The following is a 13,883-nucleotide window of genomic DNA, read 5'->3' as shown; positions in this document are numbered from 1 at the left end:
AGTAAACGGCGATGAAATGGACACCGCCGAAAATGATATGAACCGCAAAGCGTTGTACGGAGATACACGAATGTAAATTACGAAGAAAGAGTCAAGTTCTTGGGGAATTTTGTCAAAGGAACTCAACCAAATCGAAATAAGGCATTTCGTAAATATTTCATTATTCTTAAAGTCGTATCGTTCATTAGGCAGAATAATCCTCGCTACTTTATCCATTTACAGCATTTACACCGTAAAAATTCGCGGAGACGCGAGCATGTACGTCCAGAGTATTTTTCTCATCGAAATTCCAAAGAATTGGAAGGAATTCGAGTCTGTTGTAGTTCGTACGCGCCCGCGCAACGAAATACGGCTAGACATATTATCGTTTACGAATACCTACCTAGTACGCTTAGCTGGTTGATACCAATAGTAATATACCTATAATAATATATGTTAATTATGTATTAATTAACATATGTTTTTCTTTTAAATAATACAATATCACACTGAGCCGGCTGTGTGTCCATCTTGTTTAGCCTTCACTATTTTCACCACTCCGAGATTAAAATGTTTCCATTTCACTTATTCTCACAATTATTTATTTATTTGTTTGTTTCTTTGTTTTTTTGTTTATTTATTTGTGAGCGCGTCCACTCCTTGGGGAAGGGGGCGAGCAGCGGAAGTGGAAGATTCAGTCCTTTGAGATGTTCAGCATTTCTGCTTTTTTGGACCCGGAAGTCCGATCGAGCGAGAATGTTTTTTTTTTTTTAATAACATTTGCGAGTACACGTGCATTTGCGTACCAGGTCGACGTCTTTTGTGTAGCGAGTACCGTCGTTACAAATTAAACGAATCTGAAAAGAAAACTAGAATTTAAACAAGTTACGGGGGTTTCAGGGATTTTATTTTTCGTATTTTATTCCTTATAGGTACAAAGGAACCGGAAGCAAGATTTAGCGACAGCGTCTGGCGATCAGTTTCAATATTTTTATGAAAATTCTTCTTTTTCAAAAAAAGGATCATTTTCAACTAAAACATCTTTAAAAAAAACTTTAAAAAATGGAAAAGTTACATTTTCAGTTAAAAAAGAATTTTCAACAAAATAGGTTTCAACCAAAGAGATTAATTTTCAACTGAAAATATAAACCTTGAATAAAAAAATGATTTTTAACAAAATTATGCAACCAAATATTTCAAACAAAATAGTTGAATACTCACGCGAAGAAGCAAAATTTATAACCAGAAAGTTGCATTTTCAAAAAACATTTTTTTTTACTAAAACATTAATTTTTTGATCAAAAAGATCATTCAAAAAAAGTGGTTGAATTTTACGTTTAAAAATATTATAGATGACTTTTCACGATAAAAATCTGATTTTTAAAACAAGAAATAAGCTTCTTAGATAAAATTAAAGTTTAATTCCAAAAAGACGAACTTTTGCCACTAAAAAGGGCGAAATATTTCTGGATCATAATATAAATTTCTTTTTACATTTTTCGCTCTGAATTTACCTTTTTTTTTGAAAATTCAATTACTTGTGGTTAAAAGCGAAATCCTTTTGTTTAAAATTCATTCTTTTGGTGGAAGATTTATAATTTTTATTGAAAATTCATCTCTTTTGAAAAATGTAACTACTTTGTTCAACATCAACTTTGCAACTAAAAATTTAATTATTCCAGTGGAAAATTTAGCTTTTAATTGAAAATTTTACCATCCTATTTCTCGTTTTCAAATTTTTCGTCTTGACTTGAAAATTCAACTGTTTGTTTTAAATATAAACTAAAATAATATTAAAAAATCTTTATTTTTTTCTTCATTCAAAATTAATTTTACCAATAAAAATTTAAAAATAGCAGATAATTCATCTCATTTGTTAAACAGTCATTTTCTTTAATTGAAAATTTAACTATTTTTTTTATTTGTTTATAATTGATCTTTTTAGTTTAAAATTCATGAATTTGGTTGAAAATTCGTCAAAATTGAATTTTCCTAACTAACAATTTAAGAATTTCGTTTCTTGTTGAAAATTTTTCTTTTTCAGTTAAAAATTCTATTATTTTATTTAAAATTGATCTTTTTCACATGAAAATTGATCCTTATAAAAGGAAAATGCGTATGTTTTAGTTCAAAATTTATGTATTTTGCAAAAAATTTGTGTTGTTTAGAAGAAAATTAATCTCCTTTACTGAAAATTGATCTTTTGGTAAAAAATGCAAATATTTTTCTGAAAATTCATTCTTAAATAATAATTAATTAAGTTTCCCCCTAAAAATGTAAAAATAGTAGAAAATTCATCTAATTTATTTAACATTCAATTTCTTTTATTGAAAATTAAATTATTTCATTTTTTGTTCAAAATTGATCTTTTTAGTTTAAAATGCATGTATTTGGTTAAAAATTCGTACTATTTAGAAGAAAATAAATGTAGATTGTTAAAAATTCGTTTTTTTGTCAAAATTTTATTTATACAATTTTTCGTTTGTAGTTGAAAATTCAACTATTTATTTTGAAAGTGATCTTTTTAAAATAAAAATTGATTTATTTTCGTTGAAAAATCTTCGTTTGTATCAGAAATTAATCCTCTTGGTTGCAAATTTATAACTTTAATTAAAAATTCATCTCCTTGATAGGAAATTTGACCTTTTTTAAAATCTATTCTATATATCGCAAGTTAATTTTATTAACTAAAAATATAACTTAATCCAGCTAAATACTCCGCCATTTCATTCTCCTTTGTCAAATTTTTCGTTTTTTCTTGAAAATTCAACTATTTATTTAAAAAATTGATCTTTTCTAAATAAAAATTAATATTTTTTAGTTGAAAAATTGTGGTTGAAAATTCATAATTTTAATTAAAAATTCATCTCTTTGTTAGGAACTTTCACTTTTTTTTAACTTAATTTTCTTTTAACGTATATTAATTTTTTAAACTAAAGATTTAACTATTCAAATTAAAAAATATTGAAAATTCCTTTTTTTTTCTAGTTAAAAATTAATTTTTTTACTAAAAGTATAACTAATCCAGTTAAACACTACGCCATTTTATTTAAAAATTAATTTTTTCGGTTGAAACTTAATTTTTTAATTGAAAATTTGACTACCAATTTCGGTTAAAAATTTACCTTTTTGGTTGAAAACTGATCCTCTTTAATTTAATACGCGTATTTTTAGTACAAAATTCATACTTTTGGCAGAAAATTCATAATTTTACATACAAATTAATCTTTGGTAGGAAATTAAACTTTTTTTGTTTGAAAATGAATTTTTTTGGTCAAAAATCAACTTTTTAAGCTGAAAATTCGACTATTATATTTTTTGTAAAATCGGTCTTTTGGTAGAATATTTAAATATTTTTCTGAAAATTCATTTCTTTCATCGAAGTTTAATTTCTTCAACTAAAAATGTAAGTATCCTCTTTTTATTTGGCATATTTTTCATTTTCAGTTAAAAAATCAATTATTTCTTATACAATTGATATTTTTTAAATAAAAATGGATCTTTTTGGTTGGAAATCCATCTTTTTGGGTAGAAATTTCATCTCTTTGCTGGGAAATTTACCTTATTTAAGAATTATTTTTTGGATCTTAAATTAATTTTTTAAACAAACATTTAACTATTCCAATTCAGAAATATTGAAAAATAATTTTTTTGCTAAATATTAATTTTCGTATTGTTTAGAAGAAAATTAATATTAATGGCGAAAACCTTTTTTTTACGAAATTGAATTTTCCTGACGGAAAATGTAACTTTGCTGTTTTTTTGTTAAAAATTTTTCTTTTTCAGTTGAAAATTCAATTATTTTGTTTAAAATTATTCTTTTTTAAAATCCTTTTCAAATTTTGTCTAAAAAGATCCTTTTCAAATGAGAATGCGTATTTCTTAGTGGAAAATTAATCTTTTTCATAGAAAATTCTTCATTTTAATAAAAAATTTATCTCTTTGTTAGCAAATATAACTTTCTATTTGGAGGAATTATTTTTTTTCCGGAAATCAATTTTTTTCAACTGAAAATACAAGTATTCTATTTTTTGTTCTAAATTGATCTTTTTTAGTTGAAAATTAATTTTCTTTGTTGAAAATTCATCTTTTTAGTTGAAAACACATAATTTTAATAAAAAATTCATCTCTTAGATAGGAAATTGAATTTTTTTGCAATTTTTTTTTAACCGCAAATTATTTTTTTTACCTAGAGATTTAACTTTTGAAATTTAAAAATATTGAAAAATACTTATTTTGATTAAAAATTCATTTTTCAACTAAAAATATAACTAATTCAGTTAAATTCCCCATCCTTTTGTGAAAATTCACTTCATTTGATAAAATTTAATTTTGTTATTTAAAAATTCAAATATTTTATTTTTGTTCAAAATTTATCATTTTTAGATAAAAATTCATGTCAGAAGAAAATAATTCTTAATTGCTAAAAATTTATATTTTGGGGTCGAAATTGAATTTTTCTAACCACAAAATTTAACTATTTCGTTTTTAGTTGAAAAATGTTCTTCTTAAGTTGTAAATTCAATTAGTTTGTTTAAAATTAATCTTTTTTCAAAAAATTAATTCTTTTCAAATGAAAAAGCATATTTCTTTAGTTAAAAATTGATGTATTTGTCTAAAAAAAACCCTGTTGTTTATAAGAAATTTAATTAATTTTTATTAATTTTTTTTATAGAATTTTGATTTTTTAACTGAAAATTGAGCTATCCTATTTTCAGTTTGAAATTTTTTGTTCTTAGTTGAAAATTCTAATATTCATTTTAAAATTGATCTTTTTAAAATAAAATTTTTTTTTTCAGTTGAAAAGTCTTGGTTGAAAATTAATATTTTTGGTTAAAAATTCATCATTTTAATTAAAAATTCATTTTTTAGAAGGAACTTCTTTTTTTTTATTAATTTTTTTTATCTCAAATTAATTTTTTTAATCAAAGATTTAACTATTCCAATTGCAAAATCCGTTTTTTAAATCGAAAATTAATGTTCTAAACCAAAAAATTAACTAACCCAGTTAAATGCTCCCTCATAGTAGTAAAAAATTGATTTAATTGGTTCAAAATTAAATATTTCAAGGATTTAGAAAAATATAAAATATTTCAAGAGATTTTAGGGGATTTTTCTGGATTTTATGTGATTTCTGAAATGATTTAAGAGAATTTAATTCAATTTAATTATTTAAATCAAATTTATATCATTTTTTAAGGAATTTTGAAAGATATTAGAAAAAAATTATTGGACAAAAATCGACTATTAAATTAATTAATTATTATTTAAGGGATTAGAAAATTCCAAAGCATTTCGCAAGATTAACATTTTTTAAGGGTTTCCAAAAAATTTCATAGGGCTTTAAAAAATTTCAAAGGATTTTTAAACAATACTCAGAATATCAATGATATTTAAAAATCTCAATGGATTCCAACGGATTTGTGAAGAACTTTAGAAAATAAATTAAATGAAGGTTCAAGGAACTTTTAGGTTTTTCTAAATATTTTGGAAATTTCAAAGGCTTTCAGCCATTCTATCGCTGAAAATCAAAAATATCTTATTCAAGTAAGATTTAACTTTTTTAAATCGGTTTATTAGAAAAACTTCAGTATTAATTTATTTTTGTGAATAATAATTTTCTTAAATTCTCGTTTTTTACATTATAATATTTTTTTAGAGTACAAAAAAAAAAGAAAAAAAATGACACGAATAAGCAATCAAAATTTATCTACTGATAAAAATACATTTAAAAAAAATATCTGATATGCGTATTTTAAAAAAATATTGTTTATCTATTTTTTTATCTCATAATTTCTTGAAGTTTTTTATATGTTTGTATCAGTAAACAAGGAAAATGAGTTCAAAAAATTTTTAAGAGCTAGCTTTTAAAAAAATAAAATTAATAAATAAAAAAACACAATAATAAATATAAATAATAATATACTATTTAATATAATATAAAAAATAAATAATAATTAAATGATGAATAAATAATAAATAAATAATTAATAAATACTAAATGAATAATAAATTAATAATAAATAAGATAACTTGTATTTAAAAATTTTTTCTCACCTTGCGTCTTTTGGTTTTGCGCGGCAAACAACAAGTATTCCCACAACTACCCCAGCACTTTGCCAATTTTACTGGACGTCGGCTTCGACATCCATTTTCACTGTAGTACTCACGGGTGTGTTCTTTTCGACATGTTGGTGCTAAAAAGAGGGGGGGGGGGGAATTAGTAAACTAGCAAATATTCAAAAACTAAGAAATTCTTGAAAATTAAAAAAAAACTAAATTATTGGTAATAAAAAAAAATAATTGCGAAAAAATTATTAATATGTTAAAAAAAACTACAAATTAAAACAAAATGAATGAATGATGAAAAATAGCCATAAGTACATTTTTTTGCTCTTTCCTGTTAAAAGTTGCACTCAAACAAGTCTCAATTGTTTAATCAATAAACACTAAACACAATGAAAAAATTCAATCTTCGAAGATTATTATTATTTTAATAATCAAATATTAATGATATAATATCAATCAATTAGGCTGAAGCGTTCAGGAAATACCCTCGAAAATACCTTTAATTTGTGATATTCTGAGATAAGAAATTCTTTCAAGAAATTAAAATGGTTAAAAAAAACTAATTTGCAAAAAGTTTTAACAAATATATTTAATTTTTAAGCACAAAAGTCGAATTTTATATAAAATAGTCGAATTTCAAACCCAATAGTTGTATTTTTAATTCAAAAGAACGGGTTATTCAACAAAACAGTTGAATTTTCAGCTAAAATCAAGAGAGAAAATTTTTTTAAATTAAATTATTCAATTTTAGAAACCAAAAAGGTGAATCCTCTAGAAAAAAATGTAATTTTTAACCCCAAAAATAATCGTTTTTAACTAAACAGTTTTAAGGAATTCTTAAGGCAACAGTTTAATTCTTATTCCTAAAAGACGAACTTTATATGAAACAGTTAAATTTTCTGCAAAAAAAATTATATTTTAACCAAATAGTTTAATTTTCAAGACTAAAAGTCGATTTCTTAGCAGGCTGTTGAATTTCCAATCCAACAGAAAAAATGTATCCAAAAAGACGAGTTAAAAAAACAATTGGGATCTTTAAAAAAAGTTTTATTTTCAACAAACAAATTCAATTTTAAACAAAATAGTTGAATTTTCAACTAAAATCAAGAGATAATTTTTTTAATTGCACCGTTGAATTTTCTAAACAAAAAGGCGATTTTTTAAATAAAAGAATTGAATTTTTAACCCAAAAAAATGAATTTTAAAGCAAAAAATATTAATTTTAAACCAAAAAGTTACTTTTTAACAAACCAGTTTAAAATTATACGAAAGTAAAAAAATCTTTAGCCCTAAAAATGAATTTTCAACAAAAACTTAACTTTCAACAAAAAAGTTAATTTTCAACAAAAAATTTTCCATTCTAAAGATGAAGTTTTTTATCCAAAAAAGCTAATGTTAAAAAAACAGTTAAATTTTCAGCAAAGTAATTAAACTTTTAACAAAATAATTAAATTTTCGACGAGAATCAATGGAGAAAATTCATATAAATTAATTTTTTGAATGTTAAAAGAAAAAAGCCGAACTTTCTAGAAAAAAGTGAATTTTTTATACGAAAGTATAAAATTTTCAACCGAAGAGTTAAAGTTTATAAGAAGAGAACAGGATTTTGAATCCATGAAGATGAATTTTCAGAAAATAAGTTAAATTTGTATGCCAAAAAGAAATTTTTTCTACAAAACAGTCAAATTTTCAACCCAAAATATGAATTTCAAACAAGAAAATTAATTTTCAACCACATAGTTTAATTTTCAATAAAAAACTTAAATTTTTAACAAAATAATTATACTTTTAATAAAACAATAAAATTTTCAAACAAAGTAGTTAAATTTTTAACTGCAATCAAAGTTAAAAATTCTTTTGAATTAAATTGTGGAATTTTCAAAGCAAAAAGGCTAATTCTTTGGAAAAAATTTAATTTTTAACCCGAAAATATAAGAATTTTTGGTCCAAGAAGACGAATTTTCAACAAAACAGTTAAATCTTTAATTCAAAGAGAAAATTTTTCTACAAAATAGTTAAATTTTCAACCTGCAAATATCAATTTTCAAAACTAAAATAGGCATTTTCAACAAGAAATTTGCTTTTCAACCACACAGATGAATTTTAAAGCCTCCAGTTAACATTTTTAGAAGACTATTGAATTTTCAATCTAAAAGCACAAATACTTTAATCCAAAAAGACCAATTTTTAACAAAACATTTAAATTTTGAACAAAATATTTAAACTTTGGATAAAATAATTAAATTTTTAACAAAATATTTAAATTTTCAACTAAAAGCAAGGTTGAAAATTCTTTCGAATTAAATTGTTGAATTTTTAAAGCAGAAGGCTAATTATTTACAAAAAAATGAATGGAATTTTTAGCCCGAAAATATGAATTTTTAAAATTTGTAAGTTAAAAAGAAAACAATTTTCCTAAATTTCAATCCAAAAATATGAATTTTCAGCTAAAAAGTCCATTTTGAACCAAATAGTTTAACTTTAAACTAAAATCGATCAATTTTAAATCTGGTAAAATTTGTTGTTGAAAAAAATTATTTTCTATAAAAACAAAAAGAATTTTCAACAAAATATTAAAACTTTTAATAAAATAATTAAATTTTCAACTAAAATCAAGGGAAAAAATACTTTTTAATTAAATTGTTGAATATTCAAAACAAAAAGGCGAATTCTTTAGAAAAAAATTGAGGTTTTAGTCCGAAAATATGAATTTTCAAACAAAAAGTTAAATTTTAAAGTCAAACAGACCACAATTTCCCTAAATTTCAATAAAAAAATATAAATTTTTAGCTAAAAAGTCAATTTTCAACCAAATAGTTTAACTTTAAACTAAAATCGATCAACTTTAAATCGTTAAAAATTTGTAATTGAAAAAAAAAATTTTCAAGAAACAAAAAGAATTTAAAACAAAATACTTAAATTTTTAAACAAAGAGATATAACTTCAACTAAGAAAATGAATGGGTAAAAAGTAGCTCAACGTTCAACCGAGAAGTTGAATTTTCCATCAAGCAGATTATTTAATTAATTAATTCCATAATAATTAAGGACAATATTCCAGAGAACCCTTTTTAAATAAAAAAAAATTTTGTTTATTTTATTTTTATGTGAAACTTTGCGGATCGGCGAGCCCTCTAAAAAAAAGCTGCAAAAATAAATTCTAAATTTCTGGTTTTTAGACACTGTAGATTTAAAAAAATTTTTATGTTACGATTTTGATTTGAAAAAAAATAGACAAGAGAAAAAATGAAGGAGATTTGAAAATTCTTTTCTATTTCTTTCATATTTTTAATTTATTATTTAAAAAATATATATATTTTAACGAAAACATGTAAGAAGATATTCTCCAACTTTAATCGTTTGTTTGTTTTTTAATCATTAAAAATTCCTTAGTCTTTTTTTTTTAATTTCTAGGAATTCCGTAGGTAAATTTTAATGCTGCACATTAAAAAGAAATTCAAATTATTATTTATTCTAAATTTAATTTGTTAAATTTAAAAGATTGGTAATGTTAATTTGAAAAATAAGGTCTTACCTTTTTCACAATATCGACCCTGCCATCCAAGTTGACATCGACACGTGTAGCTGTTTCCGTATGGCGAAGGCACGCACTGCGAACCTTTTCTACACTCATGTCCCACACATGCATCAGTAGCCACTGGACTTATGATGCTGTAATCTGCAACAATCCAATGAAAAAAAATTTTTTTATTTTTTTAAAATATTTTTCTTGATTATTTCATTTATTAATTTAATTTGATCAATTTTTTTATATGCGCGCGGCTCTCTTCGCTCACAAATTTGAGCGCGCGAACGTCGGTTCTCGACGCGCTCGGTCTTTTTGCACAGACTTTTTGAAACTAAAGGCCAAAGCATCGACAACAGTAATTTGATGATTGTGAATTCTCTTTCGTTAAAGCTCCTTGGGCTTTAACGAACACATTCTCATCACATATCTCGTGCTTCGTACTCGATCTTACCCCTGAAATTTTATATAATTCCCATGAATGTATATTATTACAACTCATAACTTGCATTGGTATTAAAACTGACATAGTTTCATTGCCTTGAAAACAATAAGCACTCTTTAAACAAAATTTTGTTACTCAACATTTGATTGCAACTTTTTTCGTTTTTCCATAGACTGAATTTTCTCATTCCGAATGTTATTTGTATGAGTTAAACTTTACACATACGGTGTAGGGCTTCAAAGATTTGAAGAAATTTTCAAATATTTTTTGCAATTTATTTTGAATTCACCCTGTATTATTATTAATTTATCCTAAATTCTTTTGAATTCTGATAAATTCACAAAATTCTATTCATTTGGTAGATTTTTAAAAAGTTTTTGTTTCATTCATTTTGAAGTCTTTAAAACTCACCCTAAATTCGGAGGTATTTGATCAAATTCGTTTAAATTCTCTTTAATTTTTTCCCAAATAATTTTTTTAAATATTATATTTGTTTTTGAAGACATTCTCTTAAAACAATTCAAATTCTACGTTTTTAAATTTTTAAAATGATTTCACATCAGATTCTACAATTCAGAAAGTCTGCTTTTGAAACTATAAATTATAATTTGTTTAGTTTTCATGTTTTGAATTTGAAAATATAAATGAGAAAGAAGACTTTTTGTATACTTAGGAAAAAACTGGTTTCTAGGAGTACTATTCAAAAAAAAGGTTTTTTGCACCACATTACCACTAATCTTACAAGTATATTATGGGCCATGATTTATAGGTGAGGGATCGCCAGACGCTATCGCCGAACCTAAATGTGGCGATTCGGCGATGCAAAAAATAAAATAATTTTGAAATAAAAACTTAAATTTTCCCATTAAAAATATCATTTTTTTATAAAAAATGGAATAGTTCAACTTCCAGTTAAATAAATCAGTTTTCAACAACAAAAAATTAATTTTCAACAAAATAGTTCAATTGAACTGAGGTGAATGAATTTTTTAATAAAATTATCAATCTTCAGCTGTAATAGGTAAATTTTAAACCAAAAAGTTGAGAGAATTCTGGCGAATTCAAACGAAAAAGAGAAAATTTCAAAAGACGATTTAAATATTCAACCCAAGAAGATTTTTCAGTCAATAATGAAAAAAAAATTTTACTAAAATTTTGAATTTTTTAACAAAAAATACTAATTTCTTGCTAATTAGTTAAGCTCTCAACACAAAAATATAAATCTTGAACAAAAACATGGAATTTTTACACCAATATGTTTTAACTTTTTAACAAAATAATTAAGTTTTTTTACCAAAGAAATTTTTTTTAAACTATGGTGATGAATCTCCGAACAAAAAATGTATCTTTAACGAAATTGTTAACTTTCTAACTGAGAAAGATAAATTTGTAACCAAAAATAGATCAAGTTTTTCAAATTAAAACAGAATAATGAAATTTGAAGTTAAAAAATTGAAAAATATTCATTTTCTACCAAATGAAATTAAAATTCCTTCCGAATAGATGAATTTGTTATAAAAAAAAATAATTTCTACCAATTACATAAACTGTCAATACAAAATGTAATTTTTAAGTTTTTAAGCATAAACATAAATTTCCAAACAAATATTTAACCAATAGTTAAATTTTAAACCAAAAAGATGCATTTTCAAGTATAATAGTCAATTCTTAAAAAAGAAGATAAATTTTCTACAAAAAAAAAAAAAAAAACAATATTTCAACAAAATACATTAATTTTAACGAAATAGTTGAGTTTTTAATTAAAAAGACTAATTATTAACCAATTAGTTGAATTTTGAACTAACAAAGTAATAATTTTAAACCAAAAATAGAATAGTAAAATCTTTAGTTGAAGAAATTAATTTTCAATGACGAAAAAAACAGATTTTCAACAAAATAGTTTAAATCAACCAAGGTGAATGAATTTTTCATAAAATTATTAATCTTCAACTGTAATAGTCAAGTTTTAAACCAAAACGATGTATTTTTAATAAAAATAATGAAGTTTTTCACGAGAAGATTAATTTTCTACAAAAAAAAAAACAAGTTTTCAACAAAATACATTAATTTTAACGAAATAGTTGAATTTTTAATTAAAAAAGACTAATTATTAACCAATTAGTTAAATTTTCAACTAAAAAAGTAACCATTTTTAACCTAAAATGAAATAGTGAAATTTTTAGCTAAATAAATTTATTTTAAACAAAGCATAAGAGTTTTGCACTAAAACAATGAATTTTCAACTGAAATAGTTGAATTTTTAAAGAAAAAAATTAATTTTGACTCAAAAATATAAATTGTCAACCCAAGCTTGCATAATTCAATTTTTAGTCAAACAAATTTATTTTTAATAAAAACATGAATTTTCAACTACGACTATGAAAATGTTCCATTGTAATAAGTTCAATTTTCAGATAAAAAAATTACTGACTGCAAAAAAAAACTAATTTAAAAAAAAGAAATTTTCAAACAAATTAATGAATTTTTCAATAAAATTGTAAATATTTAATTGGAATAGTTGCATTTTAAATCAGAAAGATGAATTTTTAAGTCAAATAATGAATTTTTAATTAGAATAATTTAAATTTTTTACTAAGAAGATTAATTTAAAGCAAGAAAACACGAACTTTTAACTAAAAAAACCATTTTCAAACAAAAAATTGAATAATCAATATTTTAGTCAAAAAATTAATGTTCCAGCAAAGAGATGAATTTTTAATTAAAATTATGGAATATTCAACTGAAATAAAAAATTAAAAAACAAGTTTTCAATTAAATACTTCATTTTTTAACCAAAGAAATGAATTTTAAATGATTAAAACGATGAATCTTCAACCAATAAAAATATGTTTTTAGCAAAAGAGTTTAACTTTCAAGCAAATAATTTTATTTTCAACCTAAGAGATGAATTTTCTACTAAAATGTTCAATGTTTAACTGGAATACTTTAATTTTTAACCGATAAAGTAGAGTTTTTAAACAAGAAGATTAACTTTTGAAGAAAAATATAATTTTCAAAACAGGAAAGAAATATTTTTAACAAATAATGTAAATTTACAACGAAATAGTGCGATTTCTAATAAAAAATAAACAAATTTTCATCCAAATTGTTGAATTTTTAAATAGAAAAAAAACAGCTTTTAACTAAAAATGAAATTGTTTAATTTTTAGTTAAAGAAATTAATTATTAACCAAACTGATGAATTTTCAACTAAACTGATCAATCATTAACTGGAACAATTGAATTTTATGTCAATTATATTTATATCATAGAATTAGGAATAATATTATCGAAGATACATTTTCAACCAAAAATAGATGAAGTATCAATTAATGAGACTACTTTTTTACAAAAAAAAAAAGAATAATTTTATGCAAAATAGTTTAAATTTGTCCTAACACAGAGTTTCAACTTAATATAGAATAAATTAAATTTTGAGTGACAAAATCAAGAAAAAAAATTGATTTTCAACCGAATGAAATAAAAATTTCATCTAAAGAGATGAATTTCCAACCAAACAAAATTAATATTCTACAAACTACAAAAATTTTCAATAAGAAATGAAATAGTTAAATTTTTACAAAGAAAATTAATTTTCATTAAAAAAAAGTAATGTTTAAACAGAAAGATAAATTTTCAATAAAATGGTTAAAGCTTTAAGTGAAGATAATAAATTTTCCATCAACAAAGAATAGATGAATTTTCATTCCTTTCTTTTAAATCCGAATTATATTTAAATAATATATTAATATTTTTATTTATTTTATTATTTAGAAATATAATGTATGTGATTAATATCATATAATAGAAATAATTTATGATAAATAATACTAAAATAATATATAATAAATATAAAAATAAAATA

The 13,883-nt window shown here is 22.5% G+C and overlaps 1 protein-coding gene across 1 annotated transcript in view; it reads right to left on the bottom strand.

Annotated features, from left to right (window-relative positions):
* Positions 1 to 573: 573 nt before the first annotated feature.
* The window catches only part of LOC117170916 (protein slit), a 68,542-nt gene continuing 55,232 nt past the window's right edge, over positions 574 to 13,883 (bottom strand). Inside the window, exons 28-30 of the mRNA XM_033357963.1 lie at positions 9,583 to 9,726; positions 6,037 to 6,176; positions 574 to 836 (exon numbers count right to left, since the gene is read on the bottom strand). Of these exons, the coding sequence (XP_033213854.1) occupies positions 750 to 836; positions 6,037 to 6,176; positions 9,583 to 9,726 (371 nt within the window). The 3' untranslated portion in view covers positions 574 to 749. The remainder of the gene's footprint in view (positions 837 to 6,036; positions 6,177 to 9,582; positions 9,727 to 13,883) is intronic.

Source organism: Belonocnema kinseyi, chromosome 4 (genome assembly GCF_010883055.1).
Source record: "Belonocnema kinseyi isolate 2016_QV_RU_SX_M_011 chromosome 4, B_treatae_v1, whole genome shotgun sequence".
NCBI classification, from domain to species: domain Eukaryota; kingdom Metazoa; phylum Arthropoda; class Insecta; order Hymenoptera; family Cynipidae; genus Belonocnema; species Belonocnema kinseyi.
Note: the sequence above shows the minus strand (reverse complement) of the source record. Positions and strands in the feature narration are given on the sequence as shown.